We start from the raw sequence: 24249 nt of genomic DNA on the forward strand, positions 1-24249 counted from the left end.
ACAGGTCATGAATGTAGAAGGAGGACGATAATGAAGAGGAGGAGGTGGCGAAGAAGAAGAAGAAGAAGAAGGAGGTATTATATTAAACACACATCTTCGGATATAAAATTATAATTAATGTCCACATTAATTAAAAATATCTTAGCAAAATAAATCAATGAAAATATTGGATTGCTTCTCTATAGTAACCTAAAACTAAAACTTTATATTATTTACAACGATTGCTTACAATAACATTTTGCTCCCAGAAACAGACTCAAGCAATATGCTTAACAAGCTTATGCAACAGGGAATGACTCTACCCATAACAAAGACACATTACTCATCTTACAGATCTCAACTAGGCAACAAAACTTAGATCTCGCATAAACTGATATATTATTTATTAATAATTATTGGTCAATGTCTCGTTTGAATGATTTTTAAAGTTTTCCTATTGCAGATAGATCCTCTTGCAGCTTTCATTTATAGAAAAATAGTCAATAACCTCAATTCACGGATGGAAATTACTGAGATATTGCTTTTATTCAAATGCTAATGAATTAATGAATACTATTGAACGAAAATACAAACTTGTAGTTCTGTGAACAGTAGACCTCGCACAGTTATAAACCGCAGCCTCCTCTTATACTGTCCATCAGAGTAAATCCTGTCTGTATGTCGTGTCGGCGAGATATCGGTGTGAAAACGGCTAATGGCTGTTCGGGTTGGTGTATCAAAAATGCTAAAATCAAAAGCGAACCTCCTTCAAGACATACTGGCAACAGGACAGCCCGAGTTCAAAGCAGAGAAAGTTCGAGAGACAATACTTTGTTATTTTAGTTATTAATTGCAGGCGCTCTTGCACGCAATCAATAGTTCATTTAATAGTGCATAATAATTGCATTCAATGAGGCATGCAATACATAATCAACTCGACAGCTGATTAAATGATGAATAATTCTATAGTCTGATTTTTACTCTAATATTGACGTATGAAAGAGGCTCTTTTTCCCTTTATATTATCCTGGAAAATTTCCAAAAAGCTTGAATATACGTCGACGCGCAATTTAAAAAGGAACATACCTGTCAAATTTCATGAAAATCTATTACCGCGTTTCGCCGTAAATGCGCAACATATAAACATATGAACATTTAAACATTAAGAGAAATGCCAAACCGTCGACTTGCATCTTAGACCTCACTTCGCTCGGTCAATAAAAATGCTGTAAATCACTCCAAAGACTTCTGCTACCGCAGAATTTTGAATAGTAGCGCTCATCGAATTTCCATCTAGCTGTTTTTACCCTATTGTCAATATTTGCAGTAGCATAAGTTATCACTTCGGGGGGATTTGCAGCATTTAATATGGATTTTCGTTTAGTAATAATATTATAAACTCAATTCAATTTCTAGGAGTATAAGTATAGGAACAATAACAAAATTATCAATATCACACCAATAAAATCAATAAAGTGAGATCCATTTTGAAGTGTCGGTTTTCTTTATGAATAACATCACTGCTTCCCATTATAGAAATCATGACAGTTTGGAGTGAATCTCATAACAGTTCAAACATAGTACATATTATAGTATTAATTGCATATGGATCTTCAAGAACTGCTTACTATAAAATCACTTTTTGTTATTAAATAGAACGACTATTATAGTGAGGTACACGTTATAATGGCAGTGTTTGATTAGCTATTCTATTGCTATCCTTGCCTATCATTCAACGAAGCGTATAGCGCTGTCTCTTTCTTGCTTTGTCTGATTGTTTTTTTAAAATGTGGAAATATTCTTAATTAACAAAATATTCTATCTTGATTATAAAATCATTTGAAAATATAATTCAAAGGTTAATAAAAATATAATTGATTATTTTAAACGAGAATGAACAGTTAATATTACATCAATAAACCTGTATCAGCTACCCTCCATAGGAGGCATCGACAAGAGAGAGGAACGGCAACGTTGTTCTCCTATCTTTCTCCACTGCCATTATAACGTGGACCTAACTATAGCAGACAAATTTCTGCAATAAAAGAAGAACTTAATAAGAATAAATTAATTTATTGAAGAAATTTGACGCTAGTCGTTCTATTTGATAACACAAAAGTGATAATGTTCAGTAAATACGGCTTAGTACGGAAAGTAAATAGGGTTCTATAGAATAAAGGTTCAACTACCTACTATAGAAACCTATATACCTTTGTGAAACGGTTCGATTCCTGAAAAGATCTGGCATTTTTCCAGGCTCAAAAGCTTCAAAAGCAAATTATGCAATAGGAACACAAGATTGTCTTACGACTTTGCATTTTCAGGTACAAGGCCTGGTTCTGGAATGCTTGAAACTCATTTTTGAACAAGCGAAAAAGCGAAATTCAAAATGGCGGATGGAGTCTACTTGATTACTTTCTCGTCATCATCATTATCTTCGCGATGATTGTCATCATCATCATCCAAGCTGACAACGTTGAACAGCTTCTGGATGAAAACTGTCATCGATTCTGCAACAAATTTAGAAAATAAAATTACTCATCTATTTTATTATCCATGACGAACTGCAAGTAATAATCCGTTTTTAAAACTATACACAGGGTACACATTGAGTACTAGTTTTAATAACCAATATTTAAATAAATCAGACTGCAGTGTCATTAAAAATACTTTCGAAACGGATTTTTTAAAAACAATATAAAATTAAGAAACGAAAGTACTGAATCAAATCAATACAGAAGTTAGGTACCCGCATAAATATAAGAATCTTCTCATAAATGAGAAAACTATTTTGAAACAATAAACATTAATTTGATTCTATAGGAGGATAAGTTGTAGTATTCCTCCATAATTGAAAGAAAAAGACGTTGATGTTGACAATACCACTATGTATATAAAATAGAATAAATTAATATAGTACCCTTTGAAATTAATAAAATAATAAATAGATTAAGAATACAAATTATTTTTCATTATTTTCAAAGGGTACTGTAATTCTATATTTTATATATTTAATAAAGCAGCCCTGAATTCATATATTCTAAGACAATACCACTATATTTGTTCAGAATTAATTTGAATTACAAAACCAGGCTTCATGCCAAAATGTGGCAGGTGTTACCATGAAACCTTGTTCTGTAATTTTAATTGATTTTGAAGATATATAGTGATATTGACAATATCAACGTCTTATTCTTTCAACAATGAATACTGTATTGCACTAAATAGTGTAAAATCATATTTTTTCCTCCACCTACTGTCTAAAGTACTTACTTTACTCCCTGGAACATAATACTAAAGTGTCACTTTTCCGCTCTCGGTACTAAAAAACAGAAAAACTCGCTAGGTAGGAAAAGTAACTTCATTTAAATAACATGGGAAGCATCTCTATTTTAAAAACGTACATTTGAAATAGGTTAGAAGGTCTAAGCTCAGATGAGGAGGCATATAGAATAGTCATTAAACCAACTAAATTCAATACCTCAACCAGACATTTGATCAATATTATAGGTCTATATGAAATTTATGCTTGTATGCTAAAATTATTACAAACTTCATATCACTATACTAAAAAATGTATAAATTTCTTTATTCCATGTTATTCAAAATACCAGCCAACGAATATTCCTCATTAACTAATCAAATTTGAAACGGGAACTTCATCATAGCTGTACTTGTGGCGGCCATTGTTGCTACAACTTTTGCCGACACTAGCGAATAGCGCTGTCGACGGAGAACTGTGATTACAAGCCAGCTGTTTCTGTTTACTTTTTAGACTATGTTGTAACACATTGTTTGGTCAAGTACGTTTTTAAAAATTATTCTATTTGCAGTTTTTATAAAAATGTATGTGGGGGAAAAATGTTGTGTATATCACGAGTGAAAAATGCTTTTTCCTCCACCTACTGTCTAAAGTACTTACTTTACTCCCTGAAACCTAATACTAAAGTGTCACTTTTTCGCTCTCAGTAGTAAAAAACAGAAAAACTCCCTAGGGAGTAAAAGTAACTCCATTTAAATAACATGGGGAGCATCTCTATTTTGAAACTTACATTGTAATAGGTTAGAAGGTCTAAGCTCAGATGAGAAAGCATAATAGAGGTGTCTGTCATTGAGTCAACTGAATTCAATACCACAACCAGAAATTTGATTAACTCATGAAATATAATATGTTTGTATGATAATTATTATATTCTTAATATTAGTAGACGATAAAAATTTATACAATTTTAAAAATATTTTATTCTATTCAAAATACCAGCCAACAAATATTTTTGATCTGCAATTCAAATCTGAACCGCGTGATCTGGATTTTTGGTAGCTGCTCAGCTGATATAATTGTTACAACTTTTGCCAATAGATAGCGCAATCAGCAGTGCCAATCAGACGACCGGTTTTTAGGTTTTAGATTTAGGTTATGTTGTTAGGAATCATTGTCACCAATACGTAAGTTATTAGAATGATTTTATTTGCAGTTTCTATAAAAAAATGTAGATGGAGGAAAAATGTTGTGTAGCCTACATCACGAGCGAAAAATACTTTTTCTCCCTCAGGAAAATTGCTGCCCTCGGCTTCGCCTCGGGCTTCAAACTTTTTCCCACAGGGAGAAAAAGTCGTACTTTTCACTCTAGATATACAAATAACTATTTCTCCCTCAGGAAAATTGTTGCCCTCGGCTTCGCCTCGGGGTTCAAACTTTTCCCTCAGGGAGAAAAAACAGTACTTTTAACTCTAGATATACAAATAACTATTGATTACTGTTTTTTATATGTATACCGATAGTTTATTTGAATGAAATAACTAATTTAGTATACCCTTATTTTAATCTTCTTCGGCATCGAAACCAGTCGTGACTTGAGGAAGGAAAAGTTGCTATAGGCTAGTTATTTCAATAGAAAAGTAAAATCAATACAGATTACAGACTAATTAATCAGGGTTGAAATAATTACATGTTTAATTATGCTAATAATATGCAGCACTTACTTTCAAGTATTATCTTCTATTATAATTAACTTACAAAATAAATAAATTATCATAAAGATACCGTTTAACTTGTATTAATTTTACTTATATAGTAATCATTTGTCTCTGGCATTATACAACTGGTTTATAAGACCAGTATAAGCAACCCTTTCTTGAAATAGTTTCCGTTCATGATACAATCATCGGCCTATACATCAAAACAATCGAATCGAATAAATTTATATGTCATTTGAACAAAAACAATATTAACAATATTATTAGATATTTATTAGACATCTAATAATATTAGACATTTTAAAAAGAGAAGCATATAACCTAGATTTCATACATACCGTTGAATTTCCTTATAGATTTCCCCTCATTTCTGGTTTTGACGCACAAGTAATAGACTGGAATACCAGCAACAATAACTAGTAGACCAATTACTGAAACAAAAAACAAAAAAATAAATAACTATGCTGAATAACTAGTTACCAAAATATGCTATATTATATGCTGAATGAATAACCAGTAGACGAATTACTGAAACAAAAATTATTACATTAATTTATTGAGCATGGAGATAAATAATTATTGTTTCTAAGTAAGACATATAATTTTATAATATAATACAGATTTTGATAACCGCTATAGATAGACTCATTTTTCAATCTATCAGCATATTTATTTATTTATCAGCATTTAGTATTTTGACAATTTAAGGCTGTGCAAAGGCTAAAAATAAACTCTCTACTCGTGATATTTTTCCAAGTTTTTCGATTTGTATTTCATCAAGCTATCAAAATGAAAAAGTTTTCTCAGGAAAACATTTTTTTCCGATCATTACTTTTTGAGATATGAGCGACTTAAGTTTAAATTTTTGGGACAGAACATTTCAAATTCAGTAGGAGATAAATGCATGAGATTTAGAGGATAGATTCTTCATGGTATTGTTGATCTAGTAAAACAAAAATTTCTTGGAAATATCAACTTTCGGGAAAGTTATTCAATTTACCAAAAATAACTCAACTAGAAGTTATTTTTGGTTATTTTTAGTAAATTGAATAACTATCTTAAAAATTGATATTTTCAGAGAGATTTTGTTTTACTAGATCATCAATACTATGAAGAATCTATCCTCTGAATCTCATGGATTTATCTCTTACGGAATTTGAAATGTTCTGTCCTAAAAATTTAAACTTTAGGCGCTCATATCTCAAAAAGTAATGATCAGAAAAAATGTTTTTCTGAGAAAACTTTTTCATTTTGATAGCTTGATGATATACAAATCAAAAAACTTAGAAAAATATCACGAGTAGAAAGTTTATTTTTAGCCTTTGCTCAGCCTTAAGACAAAATTAGGAAATTGAAGAAGTTTTGGGCAATAGCCGGTTTTTTCTTTTCCGACTACTGTATTGTTTACTCTATCCAATAAATAAATATTTATTCAATCTTGTATAATTACGAGTATTATACTTTTTTGAGAAGACACAACAGGCTTATGCCCAAAACTGTCCCTTCTCAAATTTATACTACAGTCCAAATCAAAACCTTTGTTAAGCTACTATCACTATTAAATGATATTGACATAATTTATAGTTTATGGGGATTTCTGACAGTTAAAACTGAATCTCTTTAGCTAAAATTTCTTTGAATCTAGTTTTAGCAATCACATGTCACTGTGATTTGCTTGGATTTTTTAATCTATAGATTACTTGAAGGAGTAAAATGTGAATCTTTTCTATTTGAGTGATAATAATGGGAAATATCTATAATATTTTTGGTTTTGAAGCATCTTAATTTGAAAATCTACTTTTCGCCACACTGCACAGAAAGCAGCTGTTTTCCAGGGGTACGCGCCACCTTAGTCCTCCGACACACCCAGAACCTGACAGGAGTGGACAGCGACTATCTCATCCATCGACACCGTACGCCAGCGACAGGGAAAGACTGTTTTGAAAGAGTCTCGAATTGGCGTGTGCGTTAGGCGCCAAAACCGGACTCTTTTACATCCGTACAGAAACGACAAAGTCAGACACATCAAATCTCTGACACTTCAAAAACAAGACAGTCAGGTTATACTTCTTGGACGGACTGTACTACGCAGAGCTGACTGGTTTTCAAACAATGGTATTGTTCTGATGAATCCCCACATGTAGGCTATTCTTAACAAGACCATTGACAATTTATTTCTGAAACCTATCACTCTTTTCTATCCCTCTTCGTAGTAATATCAGTCGATGACTTATCTTGTAACTGTATAATTCCTATTTATCAGTCCTATATATATTTTATAAGTCCTATATATCATTCCTATTTTGTGCAGTTGTCTCTCTTTTCTGCAGTTATTTGGAGCTTAAATAATAGAACTATTAGTAAATTTCTTGACACAAAACAAAAATAACTTCACTTGATAGGTCAATTGTCAAGATTAGTGAGTACACTGAAACTTCTCTATAATTCGTAGTTTTGTCATCAAAAACACTGTAATTAGTATTCCCATAAAGATAAATACACTAATATGCCATAGTAACTGATAACTCCAGTAATGAGTTCATCGAAAATTATGCTACAGTAACTAATAACTCCAGTGATGAGGAGACCGAAAATCACATCAACTGATGAAGTGAATTGGAAAAAAGGGTGTTGTGATTTATCATTAGTAAGCAGGAATATTAATTGCATGCAATTACCACAATTTACCCATTTATTCATAACAGCTAATGCTGATTGTTAATTATTTACCCATACGGAGTGAACTTTAAAGTTCTATGGATTCACATATAATAATATAACTAGAGACACCCTTGGTTGAAGAACTCGCTCTTGAACAGTTGTATTGATCTCTGAAATCTTTTACAAGTATGTCAAATTAATATTTAACAATATTTTCTAATATTCATTCATAGAGGCTATATTATGAATTAATTATGGGCAAAGATGGGATCAGTATCAATGATATAATTTTCTCGTATTTTGTTTTATCAGCCTCGATATTGCAGAGCTTGATATATAATTCGTCACCCTCCAAAATTCGTATTAAATGCTTGGTCCCGTAAGCTACAAATTATATAGGTTCTACTGTGTTGAATGTAGTCTAGGCCTAATGGAGGGTTAATTAGGTACTCGAACATTGAGAATTTTGAATATAATAAAATTATTCAGTATTGTTTTTCATTTTGAATGTCATTTTCAATACTGGAAGATATACAGTTATCATTTCCCAAAATAGCGGGAAAATGTTATTTTTTCATGATAATATTTTGATGATTGATTTTTCTACGTTTCAACGACGGGATTTGCTTTTGTCTGTATATGTATGTTGGCATGTTTGTAAATTAGCTTTTGATGATTACAGCTTGGCAATGCTCTCGGTTTTATTTATAACAGGTAATATTGTCATCGTCAATACACGCCAATCAGTCATTGGATGTTTTTCCGATGTCCGAAGGGCTAATTGAAGTGACATATTGACAATGAGATCTGTTTATAAATGCTGTACGAGGTCTACTGTTCACAGAACTACTAGCTACAAGTATTCAACTGCAGAAGTCGGAAATAGACATTTCATTTTACTCATGGAAGACACCCACCCTTATCTATCTACTTCACGTCTATGAAGATAACAATATCAAAGAAACAGAGTTGAAAGTACAAAGACATAGAGATGGAAATTTAGAAGTGAATGAATTGCTATAATTCAATTACTCAGGTATATTAAAACTGACTACTTTAGCATTTACCTGATTAATATTACCGCAATCATTATGTTTTAAATTCAAATTTGCGTTGCGTTGCTGTCACTCGGCTGCTCTCTGCACCATTTTCTCGAATCATGCAATAACTTCAAAAAAATGACGTCAACAAACTTGGTGACTCAACACATCTGTCTCGTTTTCAACTGACAATGGCAAACTCTTTCGATCAGCTGTTTTCAACTGACGATGAAAAACTCTCTTGATCAACTGTTTTTAACTGACGACGGAAAACTCTCTCAGTCAGCTGCTACTCGGTTGATGAATATTATTACCGTACCTAATCATTTTTAAGTTCCCTCAGTGAGTTATCCTAAACATGAGTCCTAATCCAAATGATGATTCTCGTATCACAAACTCTATATTTCAAACTTAATCAAAATCGTTAGAGCCGTTTTCGATTTCCATCAGACATACAAACAAACTAACAAACAGAAATTGAATACGATGATAAATACGTCTATAGTAACATCCATATGGGAACGTCTGTTATAGTAGACTGCACAAAACTAATCCGATGTTAGTTGGAAGAGCTGAGTACCTCCTCACCCCTTACCATAAACTTTGCCAATTCTTCAGGTGTACTGTATTATGAAAATATCAATATCAATTTTTACTTATAATCAGCTGCCTAGGGGGCCTAGGCCCCCCTCAAGGATCAGATAAATAATGAAAATGCGGGTCTATCTACACGAATCCTCAGAGTCTCATAATGATTTAATACTTTTCTTTATCAGCAGTAGTATAATTCCTTCTACAGTATCAACAATGTAGCAAAATTGCCTTGAAAGTATGGGTAGAGAGTAATAAATAATATATTTTTCTCTGTGGTATAATTTGAATACAGAATGGGTACACTTATTGATCAGAGCACAATAAGTGAGTTATTGAATAAATTTCAATGTGAGAATTAACAAGTTGCAAGATGTCACAGTGAAAGCAAAAGAAAGGGCACAATCAGACAATCAAAAATGTATGTAAAGGGTTGTTGAGAATTAAGGAAACAGCTTGATGTATCTTCAGCTTTCTAACTGGAAGTTATTTTCCAATTAGAATATGATCCACAATGAAATTGTTGAAATTGTCATTGTAAAAGAAAAATTTATCTTTTTCCATGATTTTTAAGAAATCTGTTTCAGTGTATTCCTACTCTAGGGCCTCTCTGTAGACCCATATTTCTAATAAATATTCCATGATTGAATTAAATAACTAATAATGTATATGTTTGTATTGATACTTCAACCACATTTGTATAAAATTGGAAAAAATGAAGCATATAATAACATCTTCTAATGTAACATTTATGGGGAAAAACCCAGGTCCCTCTATCCTTTGGGGGTATATTCCTCCCCCCCAATACCCCTTGGTTTTTACCCCCCCCCTTTAGCAGTTTGGTGAAATGGCACCACTGAAGTTGAATGAAATCAACTTGGTAATTGTATGGCAAGATTACGATACATATGAGCTACTTAAATGGATTGTGAAACAAGATAATTGTACTGGAATGTAATAAACTGTGATATTTTCATGATTATATAAAAGCAATTTAGCCATTCATTTCAATCATTGAGAGAAAAACCAATAAGATGCTCATATCATCTTCTCAAATCTTAATACATTAACAATACACTACCGGTAATTCACGTGTAAATAATACTGATGTGGTCGATTTCAATGAACATTAAATGAAATGTTTGTTTTCTTCTAAATGTCTATACTTGAGCATTCTGTTAATTTCGAACAGAGATCACTTTTACGGAGTTTTCTCAGATGATGCAGCAATCACTGAGGAATATCCAACACATAACTCAATAATCCAGGAGAGAGTCATCTAAAATTAAAACTATTAGTGCAATATTGCTAAATTATTAGTGTTTTTCAATAAATTATTAATCCTATAAATGTCTCTTAATTAAATGATAAGTTATGGAGTTCCAAATATTATAATATTTTTCGCATTCCCATTTTTCTTTTTTTTATATTTGAATCGCTTCATTTGGGTCACTCGTTGTTTAGTCGAATATAGTATTTAATAGTATTATTCAGGTATATCTATCACATAAATCTCTCTCAGCAGCTACTATATAAACGCTTAAAATAGGTTGCTAGGGAACGATAATGATAAGAATATGTGATGAATAATCTATCCTGTTCTAGGCGAGCAATATTTCTGTATCACAGATATCCAAAAACTTCAACACTAAAATGTGAATATCTTTGAAACGGTTTGATATATTTATGAGCGATTTCCACCATTCATTGTCTCTTGAAATTCTTTATTATTCGAATCTTGTATTAAAACCTTCCCATAGAAAATTTTTGATTCAATGTGGCGGAACGAAGATGGCAGACCAAAATTATTTTGAAGCTACCTATAGAATTTTTTTCAATTTGAATAGAATCCCAGTGGAGCCCACTGTTATATTATCTTTGGAAAAGGAACATTAAGCTGTTTTCCTATTAATATTACGCTGTAGGCCTACGTGAATCCATAGGACTTCATAGGTTTCTCGGTATGGTTAAATGATTCAGAATCAGAATTCAAATTTTGTTAAATCAATAATACCAACGACATAGCAACTGCCATCACAATTTGTATCATTAATATTATGCGTATGCTATTGAAGGATAATAGTCAGGCAGACACACAGGAGCAAGTTATTTTGTCTCATGCAGTACTTTCAATGTTACTTTTATATCCTGAAAAAGGACGAAGAAGTGAGTAAAATATTTTGTTGTTCAACGAACTTGACCTGTAAAAAGGTTCGAAGAGTGCGTGTTCAAAATTTGAAGCTGATCGATCAACTCTTTCTAAAGTTATTGTAGTGCATTCAAACAAACAAGCAAACCCAGAGACTGGCAACAACTTTGAACTTGAGTAAAAAGTAAGAACTTGCTAACGCTCGTTCAACAAATATTATTGAGAGAACAACGGGCGGTATTATCAAGTTGGGAGCACATAACTTGAAGGAGTAAAATTATTTCAGTGTAGGGGATTGTGTATTTCACAAGAGAGTGTGGTTCTGAGGGATATAGGCCTATAGTGAGAAGTGAAGAAGTGAGGATTTAATTGAATTGCAGTTTTAGTTTTTTTTTGCACGGCCGGCCCTCTCTCACATTCAACCATTAACCCTCCAGTACGATGCTACATCAACTATATTATACAATCCTACTCGGTGGAATGGGGGAATTCACAATATTACAAGCAAGAGTTGATAGTAATGAATATTATTGACACAAAGAAATTTACAAATCTAGGCATGGGAAAGTCAAATTCAAGATAGGTTGTAGATAATTATGTCTGAAGCATTGTATGAAATAATAACAAAACCCTGAGGGGTTTTGAAGAAAGGAGAGCATTAGCACACAACCGGGTAAGAGAGAGAGTTAGAGAGAGAGAGAGAGAGAGAGAGAGAGAGAGAGAGAGAGAGAGAATGAGAGAGGAAGCAATAGAACTAAATAAGGTTGAGATAAGAGACAATGTCACGCAGGAGTATTGTCCACACTTCTACAGTCACACTAAGTTCTAAAAAGAATATTTCAAAGAAAGTACAGTCTTCGCCAAAATTGAAACCAGTTTACTTCCAAGCTATTCTGTCAGCTTAACTCACATAAGCGTCAAAAGCTGATAGCGACAACCAGAGACTGTTTTCCAGGTAGAGAAATTAGTCACGGACTCGCCCCGCCAAAACAAGACACTTCTTTTTCAGCAAAAGAACGACAAAAGTTGCCACCGCCAAAACAAGACTGATTTTCAGTGCTAGGATGGATGTGTCTGACTTTGACGGTGGTGTATCCTGACATCGTCCCTTTTCCAGTCCCTATGTAGATCTGAAAGACCTTGTTTGCAGACGACGTCAGAAAAGGGTTTCTTTTCCGGTCTAGGCCAGAAAGTTGTCTCTTTCCAGCCGCTCATGGAAGTAGTTAATAAGTCATCCGCTAGATCGGGCGAGTGTCCACTTTCATCATCAGCTGAAGTCGCCATGATTTCAGTTCCAGTTTCGAATCAAACTAATTCGCTTAGCAACCAGTTTTATTCAATTATTTATTGTTGATTAGTGCATTCCGAATTTTCAAAAATGCTTGAAGATGACTGTGGTATTCCAAGTGAAATTTTAAAAGAATCTGAAATCCTGACTGCAAATCTTCTACCACTAAAATCAAGAGATAGGTACGATAGCTTAATGAGTATTCTTTATTTTGTATTCTTTATTTATTTTGTCAGCAATACTTGTAGTGTGGCGAAAAATATCGTTCACACCACGGGCAAAAATATTATTCCCTTGAGTTCTAATTGGAGTATTCAAACTCGCCCGGTTGGGCTGTGTGAATAGTCCCATTAGAACACATTAGAATAATATTTTCACTGAACCGGATACGTACACTGATACTGTTAAAGGAGAATCCGCTTTATTTACTTTATTTAGGGGGAAAATTAGATTAATTCATCATGTGGGAACCCATCTTAAATAATTAATAGAGAAAGTAGTAATACATAAGAGCTTCCACATTTTTACTTTCCTCGCCCTATTACCATAGGTAAGGAAAGTATTGCTTTCCAAAAAAAATAATGTATCCCAATTTCTAAATGTTGTCAAAAACAGGGTTTTCCGCGATTTTCTCGAAAACGGCTCCAACGATTTTGTTCATAAGTATACCTAAAATAGTCATTGATAAGCTCTATCAACTGCCACAAGTCCCATATCTGTAAAAATTCCAGTAGCTCCGCCCCATCTATGCAAAGATTGATTTTAGATCACCAATTATCAGGCTTCAGATACAATTTAAACAAAGAAATTTAAGTGGGAAAGGTTGAGCATGAAAATCTCTACAAATTATTTTCAGTAAAATTTTCACCTAATATTGAAAATAAGCTCGAAATTCGATAAAATGTGATTATTCAATTGCAAACTGTTGGCAACTGTTGATTCTATTAAATCATTCACTATGAAGAGATAGCAGACATCGTGTGTCTCCAGCGTTATTGTCTTGTCACCAGCTGGCTCAGATCTTTGAATAGTAGACTTGAGATGCGCGTGAACGGGTAGCCGTCTAGTTGTCACCTCGACTACTTGACACCTGGTCATTTTGGCCATAGGCGACTACTTGTACCCTCGTAAAAATATGCCATTGCCGTCAAGTTGTCCCCCCGATTACTTGACACCTACTGGAACAAAGGTGCCAACTACTCATGATCGTAAACGACAACTTGACACCTCGCGTCAGGGTGTCCCCTCGACTAGTTGACACCTCCTTAGAAAGGAGACAAGTAGACGGAGATGGCTCACGTCAAGTTGTCACCCCGACTACTTGTCACCTACAGAGCACCAATTGGCACGACTTACATCCCCGCGGCGTAGGGAGAAGGGATCAAGCAATTTTTATTACTGGTTATGATGTAGAATTAAATTCCAAGCACTTTTAGTTCAGTAATATTTTCCCGTCAAACGCACGGTTCGGGAGATATTCGCCGTCTTTGCTATTTTTAGGATAAATTTTTTCGAGTTGGTTGAAAACAGAAAAAAATGAATAATAAGCCCTTTTGATGACTGAGCCAGATGTAGAAATTAATTCTAAACACATTTTGTTCAGTTATATTTTCTCGTCAGATGCACCGTTTACGAGTAAATTGAGCCTAATGCTAGGACAGTCAAATTTACATTCATCAATGAATGATATGGCAGATGAAGCTATCAGTCTGGTTATCAACTGAGGTATTACATGAAGTCTGGTAATTAATATGAGGATAAATAATTATTCATACACACTTGCGCTCAGATTGCAATCAGACCATAAGAAGGCCAATGAGAATCTTCAAGTTGTGTATGTGTCTTCTACACTCACAGACACTGTTCAAACAAATTTTATTAGTATGATTATTAAGAAGAGTAGCGTTTAAAGATGTTTCATATAAAAATGAAACCGATTCAAAGTTTATTGATCACTCAAGATTACAAATAACTTGTCACTAATGCTAGACAAATATTTTGAGGCTCTTTCAACATCCTGTCTGTTTCTATACTTATTATTGATTGCACCATGGTTGCATAACCATGAAGAGCCAGCCGGAATGGTGATTTCTTGTGGAGTGGAGTCGAGGGGATAGGTTTTCGTGACCGTAGACGACTACTTGTACCCTCGTGTAAATATGCCACTGCCGTCAAGTTGTCCCCCCGACTACTTGACACCTACTGGACCGGAGGTGTCAACTAGTCCCGATCGTAAACGACAACTTGACACCTTGCACCCTTATGACAGGGTGTCCCCACGACTAGTTATCACCTCCTCAGAAAGGAGACAAGTAGACGGGTATGGCTCACGTCTACTTGTCCCCTAAAAACCGGTTTTAAAAGGGGACAAGTTGTCGGGGTGGCACCTAGTCGCGTACCCGCGTGAACACTAGCGTCAGGTGATCAATTTTAATAACGGCAAGGAAAGTTGTGTGAGGGGGCAACACCTGATTTTTTCTCTTGCACATTTACTGCTTTTTATAATAATACTGAGGTTGATGCCCACATAAAGCTCTCAGGCTTGTGCGTGCGTAATGAGTGAGAGAGATGATGATGAGAGATGACGACTACTTTTTATGTCGGTTTATCGTCTCCTCCGATAGACGTAATATTTTGAAAGAGTGATTATTGTAGTAATGCCCATCACAAATAACTTTAGATCCCAATATGGCGTTGATCAACATGATCATCAGTTGATTCTATGGGAATATTCACTTTAAATTCTCAGCTTGAAAAAATTAATAAATGTAGAGTTTATAAGAGAAGGCAGAATAGTGTTGGATATATTCAAATGTGTCAGAACATAATGGAGCGGCGAAAGTAGGGTAAAATGTAGCCAGAAATTTACATACATGCATTATTTAAACACTCACAGCTACCGTACCTTCTCTGATACAAGAGTGTATGTATTATTTTCAACAGAGCGGTGAATGTAGATTCATTTATGTATTTTATATTTATATAATCACTTTACTTACGGGCTACTCTATTCAAATTAATAAAAAATATATAAAACTTGTAGTACCTTTTTCATTTGAAAACTTTTCAATGACTAGTTTCCACCTACTTTGGCCATTTTCAAGTTCAAATAGTGAACTTAACTTGAAAATGGCCAAAGTAGGTGTAAAATCTGACAAAGCATTCATTGTAACGGTTCCACTTGTTACTCGTTCCGCTACTACGTAGACATCATGTCGTCATTTTGTGCGTCTGCGCTGACCAGTGACGTCACACTCACGGTTCTTTGCCACTGCTCTAGTCAAGTTGGTTTTCTATACCTTTATTCGTACTTTTTCGTCGGATTATTTGCCGTTGCAATTTTAATATTCATACTATTCGATTTTTTGGAATTTATTTTGTCTTTAGGCATCTTACTTTCTAGATATTTGCCACTTTTTCACCTAACGTTTGTAGACGTTTCACATACGTGGCTGACATTTCCGCCTTCCCTTTTTGTTGCTAGCGCCTTTAGGTTTGCTGTTTGTCTTTCAATGGAGGATAGTCGGGTGTGCATCCTGCGCCCGGTCTAAACTTTTCATCTGAATTCATCAGACCTACGAAACGTTTTTAAAGTGAATTATTCTTCAAATTAATTCGTTTGTTCTATTCTTCAAGTGTGATTCAATTATTCATCGATTTCTTCACTCATTTACTCTGATAAACTTTTGATAAACTTTGTCAAAAATTACAACCTCGTGTGAGCGTTCATTGCTATTTATTTGATCTACAGAACGTTTTTAAAGTGTGAATTATTCTACAAATTAATTCATTTATTCTATTCTTCAATTGTGATTCAATTATTCATCGATTGCTTCGCATATTTGCTCTGATAAACTTTGCTAAGTTCACGACCTCATTTGGGCGTTCATCGCTATTTATTTGATCTACAGAACGTTTTTAAAGTGTGAATTATTCTACAAATTAATTCATTTATTCTATTCTTCAATTGTGATTCAATTATTCATTGATTGCTTCGCATATTACTCTGATAAACTTTGTCAAAAATTACAACCTCATGTGAGCTTCAATTGCCATTCTTCTAACTATTGGCTTCACCTCATGTAACTCAAACTTTCAAATTCATCATCTCTACCATTTGGAAATCATTCTAAAAATTCCACAACTTGAAGATCGGATTATTCGTTTGAAATTCTACTTGCTCCTGCCTACATTTCCACTGGGGGATTTGCCTGCTGTGGTAGACGTTTCCATTCTTGTCATCGCATGGCCAGATCACATCATCGCTTGCTGATGTCCTGTTCCTGTGGGTATTGCGGAGTCATTGCCTGTCTGCCTGGCTGCATCTCCTCTTCAAAATTTTATTCAGGTTATGTAAATCGTTCTATTCAATTTTCATTTACGTATGTATCATAATTGTTTTATTAATGTCTATCTTGACATTCAATTCACTAAGGCCACCGACGCCTACTAATTCATTGTATTTATTAGCTACCCTTAGCTCTTAAGTGATATTTTAAGGCCAGTGACGCCTATTAATTGTTTGGTCGAAGTCTATCTTGACATTCAAATCACTGAAGGCCTATGCCACATATATTTTTATGTATTTTACTTGTTGAGCATTATTTACAGCTTATTGTCATTTTTTAATCATTAATATTGAACCTTACAGCAATAACTTTCATTATAGCACTCAATTTATATTCATTTCAGGTATCATTAATATTACCTTTTCGTTTATTGTCAGACTTCAATGGTCATTAATGTCATTGACCTAATCTCATTTAAATTTTGTATTTCTCTAACGTTTTATCACATGTTGTAATTTTCCCAAGATATTTGACTTAATCTACTTACAATTGTTTTTGTATGTGGCCATCTGCCTATTATTATTTTATTGATCCCAAGATATTTGACTCAATGTTTTTTGTATGTGGCCATCTGCCTATTATTATCTTATTATTATTAAATCTTATGTTTTTGATTCATTTAGTCTTTTATTGGCGTACTTACCACACTTCAAGCTATCAGTATTTTTATGCACAGAATTCAAAGATTTATTTGTAGGTATTTATACCAACTATCATCCACAGTCCACTGCCCTGACCTTGGATTCTGTCAGTAGGTCGAAACTAGACGTTGAAATAAACTTGATAATGTTGAAACGTTTTTTTAAGGCTGATGTGCAAAGGCTAAAAATAAACTTTCTACTGGTGGTATTTTTCAAAGTTTTTCAATATGTATATCATTAAGCTATCGAAATGAAGAAATTTCTCAAGAAAACATTTTTTTTGAATCATTACTTTTTGAGATATGCGCGCCTAAAGTTTAAATTTTTGGGACAGAACATTTCAAATTCGGTAGGAGATAAATGCGTGAGATTTAGAGGATAGATTCTTCATGATATTGTTGATCTAGTAGAACAAAAATTTTCTAAAAATATCAGTTTTCGAGGAAGTTATTCAATTTACCAAAAATGACTCAACTTTCAAAATAATTCTAACCTTATCTTGGACTTTGTCACCTATAAATTTGGAAGAAAAATAGCACAAGGACTACCTTAGTATTTTATCTTTCAATGTTATTACATTAGTGTCATTTGCATTGTAAATAAAGAAAAAGTTATTTTTGGTAATTTTTAGTAAATCGAATAACTCTCTCAAAAATTGATATTTTTCGAAAAGTTTTGTTTTACCAGATCAACAATACCATGAAGGATCTATCATCTGAATCTCATGCATTTATCTCCTACCGAATTTGAAATGTTCTGTCCCAAAAATTTAAACTTTAGGCGCGCATATCTCAAAAAGTAATGATCGGAGAATTTTTTTTCTTGAGAAAACCCTTCCATTTCGATAGCTCAATGATACAAATTGAAAAACTTCAAAAAATATCACCAGTAGAAAGTTTATTTTTAGCCTTTGCACAGCCTTAAAGACCCTTATTTTAGAACTGTTGCATAAACTACTATTTCTGATATAAATTGCAGATAGAATTGAGTCTGACCGGCATTAAGCGGCTCGGTGACGGCGGAAACTGCAATGAGGAATACACAACAGAGCAGGAAGGAGACGGGCAATGCAAGGTGCACTGTGATTGGTCGATGCAGGTGCGGCTGAGATACGCGCAGCCACAGCAGTGCGCCGATGCATGCGCCTATGGACAGCCACAACACCAGGCTAAAGTAGTTGATCAGCGTGAACACGTTGCTATTCGTCACCATTAAAAGGGACACCACGCACTAGAACAGGCAAATATATCACAATTAAATTCATTATTCAGCAAAAAACAATAATAGTTACAGTATACCTCCCATAGCTTTACCTCCATAGAAATAGAAAATAGAAATATATTTTTCCTACAGTTACATTGAAAAGTGGCCATTGCTGCACTGATTACAGAACGCAAAGAATCACTTTTCCACTCTAGTGCGGGAAAATTTTTTCTGCACTCCAGATTTGCAACATGGCAACGCAAAATACTTAGTAGGTTATATGGAGCAACAGTGCAGCAAAATCAAAATGAAGTTGGTAACAGTGACTGGGCTGCTATAGTGAGCAGAGGTGCAACAAAGCACAACGCGCTAATTATTAGTATTAGATATTATAACCAAGGACAACGAGGACTTTAGGATTTTAGGATTAAGGTTTTTATCAATAATAAAATTACACAGAAAAACATTTGATGCATTTCAGGCAATTTTACCCATAATTACCCACTTTTCATATTCAATGGTAACTGTAGGAAAAACTTAATGTGAAATACGTGCGCAAAGTTCCTCTGCTGCACTCAAGAAACCATTCCGCCCGAGCCTACGGCTCGGGCGTAAACGTTTCTTTCGGTGCAGCAAACTGTCACTTTGCGCACTAGTTGCACAAATAACTATTTCCTACAGTTACCTTGAAAAGTGGCCATTGCTGCACTGATTACAGAACGAAAAGAATCACTTTTCTGCTCTAGTGCGGGAAAATTTTTTTCTGCACTCCAGATTTTCAACATGGCAACGCAAAATACTTAGTAGGTTATATTGAGCAACAGTGCAGCAAAATCAAAATGAAGTTGGTAACAGTGACTGCTGTGGCTGCTATAGTGAGCAGAGGTGCAACGAAGCACAACGAGCAAATTATTAAGTAGATATTATAACCAAGGACAACATTTTTATTTAATTTGTCAATGGATTAAGGTTTTTATCAATAATAAAATTACACAGAAAAACATTTGATGCATTTCAGGCAATTTTACCCATAATTACCCACTTTTCATATTCAATGGTAACTGTAGGAAAAACTTAATGTGAAATACGTGCGCAAAGTTCCTCTGCTGCACTCAAGAAACCATTCCGCCCGAGCCTACGGCTCGGGCGTAAACGTTTCTTTCGGTGCAGCAAACTGTCACTTTGCGCACTAGTTGCACAAATAACTATTTCCTACAGTTACCTTGAAAAGTGGCCATTGCTGCACTGATTACAGAACGAAAAGAATCACTTTTCTGCTCTAGTGCGGGAAAATTTTTTTCTGCACTCCAGATTTTCAACATGGCAACGCAAAATACTTAGTAGGTTATATTGAGCAACAGTGCAGCAAAATCAAAATGAAGTTGGTAACAGTGACTGCTGTGGCTGCTATAGTGAGCAGAGGTGCAACGAAGCACAACGAGCAAATTATTAAGTAGATATTATAACCAAGGACAACATTTTTATTTAATTTGTCAATGAATTAAGGTTTTTATTAATAATAAAATTACACAGAAAAACATTTGATGGATTTCAGGCAATTTTACCCATAATTACCCACTTTTCATATTCAATGGTAACTGTAGGAAAAATTAAATGTGAAATACATGCGCAAAGTTCCTCTGCTGCACTCAACAAACCATCCCAACTCGCCTACGGCTCGGGCGTAAACGTTTCTTTCGGTGCAGCAAACTGTCACTTTGCGCACTAGTTGCACAAATAACTATATTAGCCGATAAATACTTAAAATAGTACAGTGGGCCATGTCACATATAAACATCTCAATATAAAAAATACAGGTTACAAGATACCTATAAACATCAATCAATAATTATAACATAACAATTCTCGTAATTATATAAATATATCAGTCAGCTTGGAAGAAATTATTTACAATATCACAAGGGAGATCAGAGAACTCTCTAACACTGTACAGTGGGTTCTCTAAAAGCATCCTTTTCACATTTGTTTTGAAAACAGATATACTCAGATTCCTGGAAAGAGCATGTTAAACGAATGTCAGATGATAGGCTGTGTTGTGCTAAAAGGACGTAACTCCAAAAAGTTCCTTGTGTATCTTTTTGGATGCTTTTGGGAAGATACAAAAGAGCATCTGTTGCTTATGGAAAGATACATTAAAGCTTCTTGTGTATCTTTTCGGATGCAACACGTTGCTTTCGAGAAGATACAAAAGAGCATCTGTTGCTTATGGAAAGATACATTAAAGCTCCTTGTGTATCTTTTCGGATGCAACACGTTGCTTTCGAGAAGATACAAAAGAGCATCTGTTGCTTATGGGAAGATACATTAAAGCTCCTTGTGTATCTTTTCGGATGCAACACAGCCTATCACCTGACATTCGTTCAACATGCTCTTTCCATTGCTGGTGATACGTTGCAACTCTCTCATCCAGTCAATCAATCATTCAATCCACGAAGAATCTCTGTTGCTTATGGAAAGATACATATTCGAAGATGTTCGATGTTTTTGAACGGGTAGTATTGTAGTCTGGTGACTCTCCGCCGATAGGCAAAGCTACAGGACCCGCACTGTAACTTGTGACTGGCTGTGCAAAGGCTAAAAACAAACTTTATACTGGTGATATTTTTCAGTTTTTCAATTTGTATATCATCATCCTATCAAAATGAAAAAGTTTTCTCAGGAAAACATTTTTTTTCTGATCATTATTTTATGAGATATGAGCGCCTAAAGTTTAAATATTTGGGACGTAACAATATTCGAATTCGGTAAGAGATAAATCTATGAGATTCAGAGGATAAATTCTTCATATGGTATTGTTTATTGAATAGAAAAATCAATTTTTGAGAAATTTATTCAATTTACCAAAAATAACTCAACTAAAAGTTATTTCTGGTAATTTTTAGTAAATTGAATAACTTTCTCAAAAATTGATATTTTCAGAAAATTTTGTTTTATTCAATTAACAATACTATGGCCCGGTTGCACAGCAGCCGGTTAAATTTTAACCGTGATTAATTCCACGAGAACCAATCATAGAAGGCCTTTCTGATAAGACGGCTTCTCTGATTGGTTCTCGAGGAATTAATCACAGTTAAAATATAACCGGCTGCTGTGCAACCGGCACTATGAAGAATATATCCTCTGAGTCTCATGGATTTATCTCTTACAAAATTCGAATTGTTCTGTCCTAAATATTTAAACTTTAGGCGCTCATATCTCAAAAAGTAATGATCAGAAACAGAATATTTTCCTGAGAAAACTTTTTCACTTTGATAGCTTGATGATATACAAATCGAAAAACTTTGAAAAATATCACCAGTTGAAAGTTCATTTTTAGCCTTTGCACAGCCTTTATGAAATGGGGCCGTGTTGAGATATTATTTGATCAGGTAACCTGTGCTTCGCAAGGGTTCAATTAAAAGCTTGACCTACTGAAATCTTGAAGAATTTAATATAGGCCTATAACCATCCTTGGTAAATTGAGAATCTATATGCAAAAAATTTCAAGTCAATCAGTCCAGTAATTCATACGTGATGATGCGTCATAATTTTCTCATCCCATAAGTGTATAAGCCAGTTCTTTCCTTTATTACAGTATAGGTCTTCAATGACATGAATGAGAAGCTTAATATGAGATTGCAGCGTGCATTGAACTATGCAGTTAGGTTCATATATGATGCAAGAAGGGATGACTATATCACACTTTTCTATAGGAGACTGTAATGGCTGAAACTGAAGGACCGGAGACAGTACTTCATATTATTTGAAATGAAATGGAATTTTATTTGCCATAACATCTTACAATCAGTACTTACATTAAAAATATGATAGATACTATAAGTAATATTATAAATAAGTAAATTTATATAAAAGGCACTACCGGCATAAGTGGAACTTGTTCGCCAGCAGTGAGTGCGATTGAAAATTACAAATATTATAATATTAATCAAGACTAAAAGTGGATATATACTATAATATCCATAGTAGAAAACGTACTATAACAGACGTATTATACACTATGATCTTACAGTTATTACAAAATTATCATTTCATACACTTATCTTAAAATAAACTCTAGATTTTACCCACTCTTCTATTTCACTACTTAGTTTTTTTGTTATTCTATTGTTTATAAAGTGATATGGGACTATATTAGCAAAGTATTCCATGAAGTATGTGAATTGATGTTTATTTATAGTTAATCTTGTAAAGTTTCGAGTATAAGGATTGAGTACAGACGGACGAAGGTTGTGTAAATGTGTATTCAAAGTAAGATGCTGCTTATTTCTATTGGCATGTGTAATGATTTTCCCTACAAAGACCTGTCGTAGCGTTGGAACCCCAAATTCAACAAACAAATTCCTGCTTGGATACAGTCTAGGCCGTTTTAGAGCGGCTCTAATTAAATGCTTTTGCAGGGTAAATATTCTATTAAAGTGTGTGTCAAAGGTACCCCCCCCATAATTCTATTCCATATTGGAACAAGGAGTGAGCGTATGCATGATATATGGTTTTTATGATTCTGATATCCTTTAGAGTATTAATTTTATAGAAAATGTATATTAGGTATTTTAATTTAGATATTATGTGTTGTACATGAAAGTTCCATTTCAAGTGACTGTCAACTATTATTCCAAGATATTTTAGAAAATTGACTTTTTCGATTGTTCCACAGATACAATTATTGGGTCTAGAGACGATATGAGAGTCATGGTTGTGAATTTTTATATCTAATTCAATAGGTGGTTCACCAGTTTTTGTTTGGAGTAAGAGCAATAAATTTTGTCTTATTAGAATTTATTTCATTTTATTTTTGAATTTATTTATTTATTTACATTGGGTACAAATACTTAACATGAGGAAAGGCACAACAGGCTCATGCCCCAAAACTGTCCCATTTCTTGTATATTATGTCTTGTATATTACCATAGAGAAACAGCGTAAGTAGATATCCCATGGTATAGGGAATTTATGTCGCAACTTTTACTGTTCTCAAGCCGATTACTGTCGATTATTGTCAATTTCTACTGTTTTGTTGGGGTGAGTGTGTATGAACGGCACAATATGAGAAACTACCAGCGTCACACAGCTGCATGGGAAAGAAATACGTGAACTATCAGCTTGGGATAACAGTAAAAGTTGCGATATAAACGCCATATACCATGGGATATCTACTTACGCTATCGTCACAGAATAAGCACAGAATGGAAACTTGTAATCAATTGCCTATCTGACCAATGCTTTTTACATTACGCCAATACTAAACACGTCACGTGACCTTGGGAAGTTCCAATCCTGGTCTTCTGATTGGCTCGTGGCAGTGAATGAGATAAATTGATCCGGATCATTAAAGTGATCCGAACCTACCATC

General features: G+C 34.0%; 1 protein-coding gene across 1 annotated transcript in view; it reads right to left on the minus strand.

The window, feature by feature from the left end:
• Window positions 1-95: 95 nt before the first annotated feature.
• LOC111055257 (large neutral amino acids transporter small subunit 1) overlaps window positions 96-24249 on the minus strand; it is an 86032-nt gene continuing 61878 nt past the window's right edge. The window contains exons 7-9 of the mRNA XM_022342426.2: window positions 18671-18905; window positions 5295-5387; window positions 96-2489 (exon numbers count right to left, since the gene is read on the minus strand). Coding sequence (XP_022198118.2) covers window positions 2383-2489; window positions 5295-5387; window positions 18671-18905 — 435 coding nt within the window. The 3' untranslated portion in view covers window positions 96-2382. The remainder of the gene's footprint in view (window positions 2490-5294; window positions 5388-18670; window positions 18906-24249) is intronic.

Source organism: Nilaparvata lugens, chromosome 3, assembly GCF_014356525.2.
Source record: "Nilaparvata lugens isolate BPH chromosome 3, ASM1435652v1, whole genome shotgun sequence".
Taxonomy (NCBI): domain Eukaryota; kingdom Metazoa; phylum Arthropoda; class Insecta; order Hemiptera; family Delphacidae; genus Nilaparvata; species Nilaparvata lugens.